The 14939-nt window shown below is 37.5% G+C and overlaps 2 protein-coding genes across 6 annotated transcripts in view; one reads left to right on the forward strand and one right to left on the reverse strand.

Annotated features, from left to right (window-relative positions):
* ECI2 (enoyl-CoA delta isomerase 2) overlaps positions 1-2750 on the forward strand; it is a 58984-nt gene extending 56234 nt beyond the window's left edge. For all 5 annotated transcript variants that reach the window (XM_069103558.1, XM_069103560.1, XM_069103557.1 and 2 more), the window contains 2 exons: positions 341-484; positions 2476-2750. In XM_069103558.1, coding sequence (XP_068959659.1) covers positions 341-484; positions 2476-2631 — 300 coding nt within the window. In that variant the 3' untranslated portion in view covers positions 2632-2750. The remainder of the gene's footprint in view (positions 1-340; positions 485-2475) is intronic.
* LOC138173533 (testis expressed protein 56-like) overlaps positions 2677-14939 on the reverse strand; it is a 31698-nt gene continuing 19435 nt past the window's right edge. The window contains exon 3 of the mRNA XM_069103561.1: positions 2677-3057. Within this exon, the coding sequence (XP_068959662.1) occupies positions 2790-3057 (268 nt within the window). The 3' untranslated portion in view covers positions 2677-2789. The remainder of the gene's footprint in view (positions 3058-14939) is intronic.

Genomic DNA, 14939 nt, shown 5'->3' on the forward strand with positions numbered 1-14939 from the left:
GCTGTATTACTGTTAATAACTATGCTACCCAGAAGTAATCACATCCTTGCTCCCTCCCCCATACACAAGGGTTTTTCCCCTTTGTGGGGAGGGGCTTCTGAGAGCTATTGACATTTTTGTGAGATTTTGGGGGATAGAAACTAGGCATGCAGAAGATCAAGCTTAGTATCTGCCCATCCCTGCTTCTCACCCATATCTCTCTTTCCCAAGAGGTGCAGATTACATGAAGCAAATGTCCACAAATGCCCCAGTTCCCACAGAGGATAGATCAGCCCTAGATTACCAGATACCTTATGTTTATTTCATCAAGCTAATATCTTCACTTTGGTCTTCAATTTAGGCAGCTGAGATGCTTATTTTTGGAAGGAAATTGACAGCCCAAGAGGCTTGTGCTCGAGGACTTGTTACTGAGGTTTTTCCTGACAGCACTTTTCAGAAAGAAGTTTGGACCAGGTTGAAGGCATACTCACAGCTGCCCCCAAAGGTAAGTGTTCATGTTTTCACCCACATAAATCTATGGAAATAACATTCCAAAATAGGAAGAAATTTGCTTTAAAGAAATAAGTAAGAAGATAGGACTTGGAATGGCATCTTGGTTTCTATACTTTTTAATTTTAGAAAACTTGATATATAATATTTGCCTTTGAAAGTTCTATCTTTGGTAATTCAAATACTGTATTAAATTTTGAAACCAATGACTTATATTTTTCAGAAAACCTAAAATCATAGTCTTTTGATAGTTAGAAGCTCTTAGGGTGAGAAACATCTCAAGCAAAATATGAAACATTTTATTTTCCTTACATAAAACATGCAATTGATATTTGATATTTTAGTGACCAGTAATGGAGAGGGGGAATTAAAGGGAGTAGAGAGTTACTCTGTTTGTAACACTACCAGTCTTAATGCCACAGCTCTAAAGTCAATTTCCACTTTAAAAAAACAATTTGGTTTAAAGGGCCTCCACATGCCATGTAATGCTATGCATAACTATTTTTCTAGAATAGAGTGAAATTTCTTCTTAGGAAAGAAGATCACATAGCATATCATTTTAGATATTGTGAGAAGTAAAAAGTGAATTTTACTTTGTAGTACATTGACTAAGATTTTTTGTTCATTCATTTTGCTGGCCATTTGGTAATTTTAAAATTTTTAACTATTTTTTTTCAATTAAAAAAATCTGTTTTCTCTCCCTCTTAATTTCCTTATTTAAAAAAAAAAAAATATTAAAAAAAAGTATATGTAGTCAAAAAAAACAAATTCAGTCATTGTCCACATCCAAAACATAGGTGTCTGCATATGCTGGGTCTGTCACCTCTCTGTCAGGACATGGGTAACATGCTTCATCATCAGTCCTCTAGAATCATGATTGATCATTATATTGATCAGAGTTCTTAAATCTTTCAAAGTTATTTTTCTTTCTATTGTTGATGATCATTGTACAAATTGTCTTCCTGGTTTTGTTCAGTTGCTCTCATCAGTTCATACAGATCTTCTCAAGTTTCTCTAAAATCTTTTCTCTTTTTTCTTATGGCATAATAGCAATCCATTACATTCATATAGTTTACTTGCTCATTCCAGATAAGCAGTCCCTTTGTTTATACTTATTTGCTACTAGGTGAAGTCTGAGTTAAAAAAAAAAATACTTTTCCTTCCCTTCTCCACCTTAGCTTCTAGCAAACTTACTCCAATTCAGCAAAATGAAGAAAACTATGTTTACTTTGAGTCACTTGCAAGGCAATTAATAGATTTGAATTTTTCCATCAGTAACCTTGGAGTCTTAAAAAATCAATGAGGTGTTATGTGTGCATGAATATAGGCAGGAGCAGGAATGTGATACAGGGCTTCTCAGGCTGTTCAGCCCCATTGATTTATCATAAATAGAATTGGGGGAAGGCCATAGAGATAATACGTGGAGGCAAGCAGGCATACCCTATGAAAAAGTGAACAAGAGACAAACGGGCTTCCACTGGTGACTTCTAAGCAGATAATGTAGCTACCTAAAGTGACAGCCTTGTTGATTTAACTGTTATCACCTGCTTCTTTAATATGGTAGCTAAATCACTTGTGCATTTACACAACCTTGTACCTAAAGGTTTTATAGAATGAGGTATTAGAGAATATGGTGGGGGGAAAAAAACAAGCAACTCTAAAATAGCATTTAAAACACACTTTTTGTGACAGTAATTTTTTATTTTTGTTTGTATGTATATGTATATATACAATATATATAATGTATGTATGTATATGCACATACACACATATCCACATGTGTGATATCCCTAATGAGATCACAAGGTCTTTGGGGGCATAGACCACGAAATGACCAAATCTGGTATTTCTTTATACCCTTCATAGCATTTGACCCAGGACCTTGCACATAATAGGTACTCAACAAGTAATTTTTTTCCTTGAATGAATGAGCGAAGGATGAAATAATCTTATATTTATCATACTTTTGCTTTCATTTTTCTACAGACTATGATGGTTTCAAAACAGTTGATTCGAAGTTTTGAAAAAGAGACATTACACAGAATTAATGTTGAAGAATGTGCTGTACTTCGTGAAAGATGGGTCTCTGAGGACTGCCTAAATGCTCTTGTAAACTTCATGAATAGAAAGTCAAAACTCTGATGGTTTTGAAAATAAAGATCAAACATTTTTGAAGCCATAATTAATTTCCTCTTGTTTAATATACATGGACTAAAACCAATGTGCCTTTTGCCATTATTAAACTACTGTTCTGATAACTATATTTTGCTGTGGACCCACATTATTCTACTAAATGATCTTTAGAGCTGCAGTAAAGGTGTTTTCTGTAATTGTTTACATGTCTTATATTTCGCCATGAATTTATGGTACCAGCAGCACTGTAGCCTTCTACCTTCATTGTTAGCAGGAAAAGCAGACACTGCTCTACAAGCCGAAATAATGTCCTCATATATAATTAGAGCACTTTGTCGTCCCAGAGTAGTGACTGATTCAATAGGGCCAAATACTAACAGCTCTTCAGTAACCAAGTTTTCCTTCATTGATGGTTTCATATTTCTGTCCAGCCATCTAACATAAGAATAAAAGGAGAAAGTGATGTTACAAAAAAAGAAATTAATTTAGCTACAGTTATTCACAGTGTAATAAAGAGAATAAAAGGAAAGCTCATCTTTGTGGTTAATAACTATTACCTTATTTATTACGTGATGCTCACCATCATCCTACTTGAATTTGGTGTTGTATGAATAAGGTACCTGAAAGATGTTGTTGCCTTCTGTCCAGCTATCTGTTTGCATTTACTACAGGATAAAGACTAGATGTGTGAACACAGCCTCTAGAAAGCGTCCATAGACAATTTTATCTGAATTATAGAGTCTCAGAATTGAAGGGACCTCAGGACATCTGATCCATCCCATAAATGAACAGGAATTGAGAGAGGTAAAGCCAAGATGACAGAGTAACAAAGATTGGTGCAACAAGCTGCCCCTCTTCACAAAACTCCTCCAGACATATCTAGAAAATGTACCAGATTGAACCCTAATGGGAAAATCCAAGAAAAAGTCATAATGAGTCATTTTTCCATCATCAGGAGATGGAGCTGTGGACACTGGGGACAGGTAGAGCTGTGGGCAGCTGTGAGAACTCCAGCACACAGAGAGGCTGTGCGCCAGGACCAGAGGAAGTCTCCAATATATGCTGGAGCACCACAGGGTTCAAGAACAGGTGCCAAATAGCAATTGTCTATAATTACCCAGTTCTGGGTCACAAATCCAAGGCATACTGTTTAATGAGGCTTGTCCCCTGAGCTGGCATTCTGTGGAACAACTACAGGCCCTAGGCCAAGAGGAACAAGTTCAAAAGCAAGAAACAGCAGTTCTGACTAACCCCAGGAGCAGAGCAGGTTTTTGATTCCAACTTCTAGCCCAATATGAAGCCAGGAGAGTTGTAACCAGGGCAGAAATCACAGAACAAAGGGGAGCCTACAATTCTGTTCCTCAGAAGCAGCAGAGCTTCCTACCTGACCAAAGGTGGCCAAGTCTAACAGCAGTCTACCATGGTCAGACTCAAAGCCAGGTCAGGAACTTACAAAGCTTAGACCAGAAGAGCAGTGAACAGACTGTCTTGAATCAGACCACTTTGGGAACACTGAAAGTTTTACAGACCCCCAGCCTCAGTTGTCTGTGAGATCCTGTAATAACATAATATTCAATATTGCAAGAAGGCAGCAACAAGACCAGTCCAGAAGTATGCAGGAACTAAATCTAACATGTACAGTGCAGAAGAAGTAGGCTAGAAGAATGAACAAGAAAAAAAATCCCTCCACAAAAAAAAAAAATATGGTGACAAGTATGCTCAAGACAAAAAAAAAAATCCAGAAAAGAATTACTCCAAGCCATTTACAAGCAAAACCTCAAAGAAAAATATAGCTGGGGCACAACTTCAACCAGAATTCCTGGAAGAGATGAAGCAAAAGTTTTTTTAAAGAGTTCCAAAATTTTTTTTATAAATGAGAGGATTAGAGGTGGAAAATGGAAAAGAAATGGGAGCTAAGGAAGAACTAGAAAGAGAATTAAGTACTTGGCACATGACCTTGCCCAAGAAGCAACAAACTTCCTGAAAATGGAATGAACCAAATGGAAGCCAATAACAATGAGACAATAAGAAATACTAAAACAAAGTCAAAAGCCTGGGAAAATAGGAAATATGAGGTATCGCATAACAAAAACAACTAACTTGGAAAGCAGAGGAGAACATAATTTTAAAACATTGGACAACATGAATACTGTGATAAAAAAAAAAGAACTAGATATCATGTTTCAAGAAATCTTAAAAGAAAACTGCCTAGATCCCCTAAAACCGGAGGGTAAAGAAATACAATCCACTGGTCACCTCCTGGAGAAAAAAAAAAAAACCTTCCAGAAATGTTGTAGCCAAAATCCAGAGCTTCCAGATCTAAGAAAAAAATATTGCAAACTGCCAAAAAGAAAGAATTCAAGTACCAAGGAGCCACAGTCAGGATCACACATAATTTCGCAGCCACAACTCTTACAGAGCAAAGAGCTTGGACTATATTACAGAAGTAAAAGAAACAGGTTTATAGCGAAGAATAATTTACCCAGCAAAATAAGTATAATCCTGCAGGGGGAAAATGGACATTTAATGAAATAGAAAATTTCTAATTATTCCTGATGAAAAGACCCCAACTACATTGAAATTTTGAAGTTCAAACATGAGAGTTAAAAGAGACAAAAAGGTAAACATAAATGAACTAATCAAAGATAAATTGCTTACATTCAAATATGAGGAGATAATACATTTGTCCGCTCTGAGTCCTTTCATCATTAGGGTGCATAGAAAAATTCTAGTTAAACAAGAACTGAGAATGGTTCTTTTATGACTTGATCTTAAGAGAGAATAAGAAGCATGGGTGAGGAGGAGAATGGGCAGGGAGGAAGTAAGGTTAAGGTGAAATATATAATCTTATATAATACACAAGTAGACATCTTTACAAAGAAGGAATTTGGGGAAGGGGTAACTAATACTTGAACCTCACTCTCATCTGAACTGGTCAAAAGAAGGCAGAATTCACACACGGTAGGGTACAGAAATACATTTCATTCATTGGGGAAATAGGAAAGTACAGAAGAGGGAATTAGAAGAAGGTAGATTAAGGGAGGGATTAGTCTTAAGCAAAATAAGTAAGGATATACAAAAGTATAGCTCATTTTGAGATGGCAAAGAATGTAAATCTGATAAGATGTCCCTAAATTGGGGAACAGATGAACAACTTATGGTAGATAAATGTGATGGAATGCTATTGAGCTGTAACATGTGATGAAGGAGATGGTTTTGAGAAATCTGGGGAAACTTTTATGAACAGATGCTGAGTGAAGTGAATGCAACTAGAACAATATGGTAAAGACCAACAACTTTGGAAGATTTAGGAATAATGATCAACCACAGTTCCAGAGCACTAATGAGGAAACATGGTACTCACCTCCTGATAAAGAGGTGAAGGTCTCAGAGTGAAGAATGAGACATAATTTTTTTTTGGCCATGGGCAGTGCAGGAATTTTTTACTTGGCTATATACGTTTGTAACAGGTTTTGTTTTCCTTTGGTTCTCAATGGGGTTGGGTGGGAGGGAGAGGAATTGGAGAGGCAGAGAGAGGAGGCAGATTTTTGTTATTTGAAAACACACGCACATATAAGTTTTTAAATGAACAAAAATCCTTTCTACAAGATCTCCAAGTGGTATCCAGCCTTTGCTTGTAGATTTCCAAGAAAAGATACACCACTACATCCTAAGGCAGCCCATCCAATTCTGGGGCTGTCCTAATTGTTAGGGAAGTGTTTTCCTTATGGTATTCTTAAATCAGCCTCTCCTAAACTTCCGTGGATTGCTTCTATTAACTGCCTTCAGAAGCCAAGAAAAATAGGTCTTTCATTTTCAGATACTTTAAAGACAATTACCATATTCCCCTCAACCTTCAAGTCTTCTCTATTTCCCTTCACCAGGCATTCAGCCTTTTCACTGTGCTAATTGACCTCTTCTGGATGCATTGAAGATGTCCTCACTAAAAAGTAATGAAAGAGTTTCTCCAGTCCATTCTTGTGACTTTAACATCCATGTTGATAACCATTTTATCCTGATTTCACACTTCCCAGTCCTCCTTGATTCTTTTAACCCTCATGCATTAGGTTAATTCAGAACATGTGAATGAAAGGTACCTGCTTAGTCTGTACAAATTTATGTTACTGACACCCACTACAACCTGCCTGTCCTTTAGAATGCCACTGTTAGAGGGAAACTTATTTTCAGTTAAACACTGTATTTGAAAGTCCTTGGGGAAATTGGGTGCTGTAACTTCCTTTCACCAGTCCTCTGTATCCTTATATGTAAAAATGAATGAGTTCAATTACATGATTTTTAAGGTCTCTCCCAGCTCTAAATCCATGAGTCTTTCAGGAAATATATAAACATTGACACTTTATATTTGTGGTAATTGGACAATCCCCCTTATAATTATGTGACACACGTGAGCTTTTATACCTACTCTTTATCCTTACTGAACTTTCCCATTGCTAAGCCAGTGCACCTGGACCCAGTCTATTGGCTCTTTCCTAAATGCACAAGATTTGGTGAGGCTTCTATGGCCATCTGCTTCAGTGTTGTCCCACTACTTCATACCACTTCCATTAGCTCTTGGTTGCCCACTGTGCTTGCCATGGCAGCCTCTGACCCACAAGATACCATTCTCGGCTTGTGCCTTCCCTCTCCATTATTTTCTGACTAAAACACCCTTTCTTTTTCGCTTTCAGATAACTACAGATCATCCCTATTCATCTTCTCCAATATTTTTGCTTACACTATTTTCTTAGTAAACCTTTTCTTCCTAGTTAGTGCAAAGATAAAAGGACAGCCTCCAGGATTTCTTCTTTAAAACTTGGACTCAGTAAAGACTGCACCTAAGGACCTAGAAAGCCACATGTGGCCTGGAGGCCACAGTTTCCCTACCTAGTTGTCTCAAGAAAACAATTAGCCCTCAGAAAAAGAGTAACTGAAAAGAGTTGGACATATTTATAAAATACAAAATGAATCAGATTGAAGGAATAATCAAGCCAATGAGGACATTTTGAACACAAAAAATCATCAAAATAGCAAAGTTCTATATAACTACATTTGTAAAGGATCCACCAGTATCTATAGATGAAGAAGAGAACGAGGAAGCTACTCCTAATTTGATTGAAGTTGGAGGGGCGGAGTTTAAAAGCTAGCTGTAGGATTAATTTCGAATAAGATTAAAAAAATACGTAGGAAAAAAGTTCTCCCCAATCTTGATGGAAATAGAGATTCATTTTGAAAATTAACTAAGATCAGGTGGAGGTCTGGGACAAACTTGACAAAATGTTCAAGTCGATAAAATACCTGAGACAGAACCAAGATGGCAGAGGTAGCAGGAAGAAGTATAGCTTATATCCACATTCAGAGAAAGAACTTTGGAGCCTGAATGCAGATGGAAACACACTATTGGCTCTCCTTTTGTTTTGTTTTGTTTTGTTTTGTTCCTTCTTTTTCATGGTTCCTTCCATTAGTTCTAATTCTTTACATCATGACTGATGTGAAAACATGTTTAATATGAATGCATGAGTACAGCCTATATCAGATTGCATACTTTCTCGGCGTGGGGGGAGGAGGAGTGGGAGGAAATTTGAAACTGAAAATCTTATGAGAGTGAATGTTGAAAACTAAAAATAAATAATTTTTTTTAAAGTATAGCTTAGCCCCCTCCCTGCCAACATACTTATGTACAAAGATCTACAAAATGCACCAGGCTACATTCTCATTAAGAAATTCAGAAAACAAAACAAAATCTAAGGAAAGCAAGTCACATTTTCTGCCATGGTGAGCAGAGGGAGATAACTGGTAGGTATGTGATTGCTGGGCCACAGGGATGGAGCATTCCAGCACATGGCAAATGAAAAAAAAGCAAGGCTGTTCAGCAGGGCAAAAATAGGTCCTTGACTTTGTTCAGATTGCAGGAACGGGTGCCAACTAGCGCTCTGGGAACCTACCACAGCCCCACTGAAGCAGGAGGTTTTAGCCTCAGGGCAAGCCTAACCGGTCAGTTGGAGGGATTTCAGATCACCAGCAGCTGTAATGGTTTCCAGAATTATCAACACATAGATACTAAGGACAAAGTGAGAGGTTAGTGAAGTGTGGATTTGTGATCCAGTAGTTTGGAAGTGCAGTCAGCCATTGCCCCCAGGGCAAGAAGCTGCTGAAGCATAGCCACCATGCAGCCACAGCCACATGGCAGCTTCAGCTCCTGGCCTGCAGATTGTAGGGGGACTAAGTGAGCAGTCTGAGGGGTAATAACTCTTGCTTTAACCAGCTTGGATCTGGATTGCGGTCTAGGGTGGAAGTCCTGGGTGTGCAACCAGCTTACCAGAGTATGTAGAGGCTTCAGAGAGTGCACCCAACTAATACCTTCAGCAACTGAGAAAATCCCAGCGATTGGGACGAAGCTCCCCTGTCTGGTATCAGAGTCCTACTGTGGCAAAAAAAAGCCCCAAAATCAAGTAATTGAGTGGCAACATGACCAGGCAAAGGAAGCAAAGCAAACAAAGCAACCCAACTTTACCCTCCTATTCTAGGGACAAAAAGGATCAAAGCATGGAACAGGAGGAAGACACCTAAGTCAGAACTCCTGCACCAAAAGCTTCCAAAAAAATATGAGTTGGTTACAGGCCATAGAGGAGCTTATAAAGGATTTTGAAAACCAAATAAGAGAAGTGGAGGAAAAATTGGGAAGAGAAATAAGAATGATGCAAGAAAATTATGAAATGAGAGTCAACAACTTGACTGAAGAAAATAACACCTTAAAAAATAGACTAACTCAAATGGCAAAAGAGGCTCAAAAAGGCAATGAGGAGAAAAATGCCTTAAAAAACCGAATTTGCCAGATGGAAAAAGAATATTAAAAGCTCACTGAAGAAAATCATTCCTTCAGAATTAGATTGGAGCAAATGGAAGGTAATGACTTTATGAGAAATCAAGATGCTGTTAAACAGATTCAAACAAATGAAAGAATAGAAGGCATTGTGAAATAGCTTACTGGAAAAACTACTGACCTGGAAAATAGACCCAGGAGAGATAATTTAAAAATTATTGGACTACCTGAAAGTCATGATTAAAGAAAGAACCTAGAAATCATCCTTCAAGAAATTCTCAAGGAAAATTGCCCCGACGTTTTTGAGCCAGAAGGCAAAATAGAGATCGAAAGAATTCACCAATCACCTCTTGAAAAAGATCCCAAAAAAGAAACTCCTAGGAATATTATAGCCAGGTTCCGGAGTTTCCAGATCAAGGAGAAAATATTACAAGCAGCCAGGAAGAAACAATTTGAATATTGTGGAAACACAATCAGGATAACACAAGATCTAGCAGCTTCTACATTAAGGGACTGAAGGGCTTAGAATATGATATTCTGGAGGTCAAAGAAGCTAGGATTAAAACCAAGAATCACCTACTCAGAAAAACTGAGCAAAAATGTTTCAGGGTGAAATATGGTTATTCAATGAAATAGAGGACCTTCAAACATTCTTGATGAAAAAACCAGAATTGAATAGAAAATTTGAAGTTCAAATACAAGAAGAAAGAGAAGCATAAGAAGATGAACAGGGAAAAGAAATCATAAGGAACTTATCAAAGTTGAACTATTTATATTCTTACATGGAAAAGTGATAATTGTAACTTATGAAACTTTTCTTAGTATGAGAATAGTTGAAGGGAATAGAAATGTGTATATATATATATATATATATATATATATATAATATGTCTACATAGGAGGGTATATGGGCATGTGAATACATATGTGAATGAGTGTATATATGTGTACAGGTATACATAGAGGGCCAGGACCAATTTAATAGGAATGGATAATACTGAAAAGGTGATATTAAAAGGTGAGAGAGGAATATAATGAGAGGAGATGGGGAGAGACAGAATGGAGTAAACTATCTCATATAGAAGAGGCAAGGGGAAATGGTTACAATGGAGAGGAAGAACAAGAAGGCAAAAGGGAATAGGTCAACCTTATTCTCATTGAATTTGTCTTAAGGGAGGGAATGACATATACACTAAATAGGGTATCTCACGCTACAAGAGAGTAGGGGGGAGGGGGGATGATGGAAAGGAGGGGAGGCTGATGGGGAGGGAAGTTGGAAGCATTCACTTTTGAAAAAGGACAGGATCAAAGTAAATAATAGAACAAGTGAAAGGTGGGATAGGAGGGAGGGAAATATAGTCAGTCTTTTACAATATATCTACTGTGGAAATGTTTTACATAGCTACACATGTACAACCTATACTGAATTACTTATCTTCCCAGTAAGGGTGGGTAACAAGGGAGGAAGGGAATGAATCTGGAATTCAAAGTTTTAAAATAAAATGTTACATATATATATATACTAAAAACTAAAACTAAAAGGGCCAGAATCTTCCATCCTGGGACATCTCCTGTCATCCTGATGAATATCTGGCCACTGGATCCAGATGTCTCTGGAGGAGAAAGTGAGGCTGGTGACCTTGCACAGCCCTCCCTCGCTCAGATCAAAGTTAACTGCAAGTCATGTCATTGATTCACTGATATCATGGTCTTCTTTGAAAATGAAGGACAAACACAACAAGCAGAGCTTTCTAGCCAAGCCCTATATATATTTGAAACTACAAATGGCAAGGTCTGTTGCTCAGACCCAAATCCAGGTCAGGAACTTGCAGGGCTCAGACCAAGAGGGCAGTGATCAGACTTTGCCCAGTATCAGACCACTTTGGGAGCATTGAAACCTTTCAGATTCTCAGTCTGATCAGTCCCCAAGATACTGAAATAAAAAAAAAAAAACACTCAATAGTCCAAGAAAGCAGCAGAGGGACCGAGATAACAAAAGCCGAGTTCAGACATCCTCCCTGAGCCCTTCTCTAAAATAAGCCCTAACATAAAGTTTGAAGTTAGGAAGTAGTCTGAAAGAATGAACAAATGAAAAAGAGTGTTATTTTGGTGGGGATGTTCTAGACACAAACCCGGAAGAAAAGAATGACTTCAAAGCATCTACAAGCAAAACCTCAGAAAAACAGTTTGGTCATAAATTTAACAAGAATTCCTTGTAGAGGTAAAGCAAGAATAGGGGTTTTTTTGTTTGTTTTACAAGCCTAAATGATTTTTAAAAATGAAATGAATGAAAGAAAGAAAGAAAATAAGGAGGGGAAAATGAGAAAATAATTTAGAGTTATGGAAGGTGATTTGGAAAGAGAATCAATAGCTCAGAACAAGAGGTACAAAACCTTGACCAAAAAACAAAATCCCTGAAAATTAAAATGGATCAAATAGAAGCCAATGACTCCATAAGACACCAAGAAATGCTAAAAGAAAGTCAAAAAGACTGAAAAAATAAAATAGAAGAAAATGAAAGGAATCTCATAGCAAAAACAACTGACCTGGAAAAGAGAACAAGAAGAAACTATTTAAATAGATTATGATCAGATAAAGGAATTTTAGTTCATGAACTTGGAAACAGAACATTATTAGGTGATCAAATAGGTGACAAGATCGAGGATATGACCATCGCCACGTGTAACTGCAGTGGAGAAGTAGATCTTGGGAAATTAGTGTATTGAACTGAGAAGTTGGGCTATTGTTATTAAGTCATTTTTCAGTTGTGTCCAACTCTATGTGACCCCATTTGGGGTTTTATTGGCAGAGATATTAAACTGGTTTGCCATTTCCTTCTCCAGCTTATTTTATAGATGAGGAAACTAAGGCAAACAGGGTTAAGTGTTTTGCCCAGGGTCACACAGCTAGTAAGTGTCTGAGGCAAGATTTGAACTCACAAAGAGGAGTCTTCTTGACTTCAGGCCTAGTATTCTATCCACTGTGCCATCTAGTTGACCCTAACCTATTTAAATGTATTAAAATGTATGTTGAACTATCTTAGTATGATGACAGGAGTTGAGGAAAGAAAGACTGTAAGCCAGTCACTAAAATAATTTACAATTTTTTTCCATGAAAAAATCCATCTTTTTGTGGGGGGAAGGGGGGGAGGGGAGAAGACAAGTAATACCTTACAAAGAATACAGAGGGAAAAGAATTGCTTCCAGTTTCTGTTCCAAATTCATTTTTATTCCTTCCTTTTATAAACTGTTTAGGGAATCAACACACATTATAGTCTATGAGAAAGAAGGAAAAACCAGAAGGTTTTTCTCACACTGCTGGAAACTGAAGGGTGCTAGTCTCCTGCACAGAAATATATATAGAATTCTAGCTTCCCCCCACACCCCTTCCTTCTCTACATTTTGGACAGTGAGACTATATTGCATCTCTGTGGATAGGTATGGTTGGTTATTTACCAACACATATCTGTCTACTTTGTTGATGGGGAGACAATGGGGTTAGCAGATCAGCAAAAATGGGTTTGATGTGTTTGGATTGATTAAGTGGGCATTTAACAACATGACTTCTCCTTTGGCATGTTTATTTGTGATGTTTAACAGACACCCTTTCAGTTTAAAATAACAGGTTTTAAAGTAGAATTTTCTCCTAATAATGCCTTTGAGTCCTGGCACTTAGTGGAGAATCAGCAGAACTTGTAGGATCCTATTTGGAGGTGGTATATAATATTTGTCATTTTTTCTCATCATTTATTTTGAAATTTCTTTTTTGTTTCACTGGAAAGATGCTCAGTTTTAAGCATTTTATATAAAAGTTACTTTTGTCTACACTTTGTTAAAATACAAGCAACTGTGTACCCCTCTCCCAAAAGCATGATATAGCAAACATACATCCAGATTACTGCACTGATAACCATGAAATATTAAAATTACAGAGGAGAGCTTTCAAAACTTTTACTAGCTCCTCCAAGAAGATCTATGGAAGGACATAAACAAGATTTGCATAGGATAGGAAAATGTGAAAGGGTTGCAGTCTGTACCAATTGAAAAACTAGCTAGATTAATTAAATCCCGGATCTATTGAAATGTTGCTTAGTGTAGGGTTGAAATTGATACCTTTATTGGTTTCAATCCATTATACTAATACTACACCATATATTTTATATAGCCCTTTATAGTTATCAAGGAGACATCACTCCCATTGTCTCAGCTGATCCTTGTAAAAAAAATTCTGTGAGGCCAAAAAGGAGAGTTACTAAACTCATTTTACAGATATGGGAACTCAGGTTTGGAGAGATTTATTGTGACATAGTAGAAAGATTATTGAATTAAATTTCCACCAGGAGCCCTGTGTTCTAGTATCAGGTCTATCACAAAATAGTTTAGGGTTTTTAACCTTCACCTGTGTAGAATTCAGCTCTGTTATCTGTAAAATATAGGAACTAGTCTAGATAGATCTCAAGGGTCCTATTTTCTAAAATCTATTATTCATATAAGGTCACAAACCAAGTTAGCAACCAAGCCTTGACTTTAAGCTAGGGCTGCAACTTAATATTATAGATGGGGAGGATGCCTGGTCAGTGACTACTGAAGTCCCTGTTACTTCAAAGGGGCTGATTAATCAAGACATTACTGAATTAGGAAACCTGAACTGCTCCCTTAAATGGGAGTAAAAAGGGAGTAAAAGCTCTTTGAAGGCTGTCGGAGTAAATACTACTACTAGCCCCTCTGGGATACTACAGTAGCCTCTTGGCTTTAGTCCCTGTCCCAGACTTTAGGAAGTCAGTATTGCCAGATGAGAGTCATACAACCTCAAGTTTACTGGTCCAGGTCACCAAGTGTTAATTACCATGGGCCAAGGATAGCATGATTGGGTAGATTGAGTCTAGGGTAAAAGAGCAAGGGAAATGAGACATGTTTTATCTCAGTATCCAAGGGTCTAAGATAGTGTCTGGGGTATATACAAGGCTGGGACAGGGACTGAAGCGAAGAGGCTACTTTAATATCCCAGAGGGGCTAGTAGTAATATTTGCTCCGACAGCCTCCAAGAAACTTCTACTTCCTTTTAAATGGGAGCAGTTCAGCCTTCCTAATTCAGTAATGTCTTACTTAGTCATCCCCTTTGAAATAAAAGGGACTTCAATAGACTCTGACCAGGTATCCTCGCCATCTATATTATCTGGTAAGGACACTTTTCTCAAAGATACAGTAGAAATATTAGAGCTGATATATACAGGGCATATATTGACCATGATCTTGGGTCCAAGGGTCTTAAAAAAAAAACAACTTGTCAGCACTGCTGCAGCTCTCCAAGAGCTAGGTGGTGGATTAGGTCACTAATCTCTGACAGCTGACTCTTGCCTAGTCTTGTCATCTTTCCACAATATCATGCTATAATAACAATTCATTTTAAATATAAGCTCCTCTCCATTACCCTTCATGAAAAGGCAAGGAGAAGGAAGGAAGGAAGGAAGGAAGGAAGGAAGGAAGGAAGGAAGGAA

This window comes from Petaurus breviceps, unplaced genomic scaffold (assembly GCF_028583685.1).
Source record: "Petaurus breviceps papuanus isolate PSGF00001 unplaced genomic scaffold, PetGlider_PUasm1.0 582, whole genome shotgun sequence".
In the NCBI taxonomy this organism is placed as follows: Eukaryota; Metazoa; Chordata; class Mammalia; order Diprotodontia; family Petauridae; genus Petaurus; species Petaurus breviceps.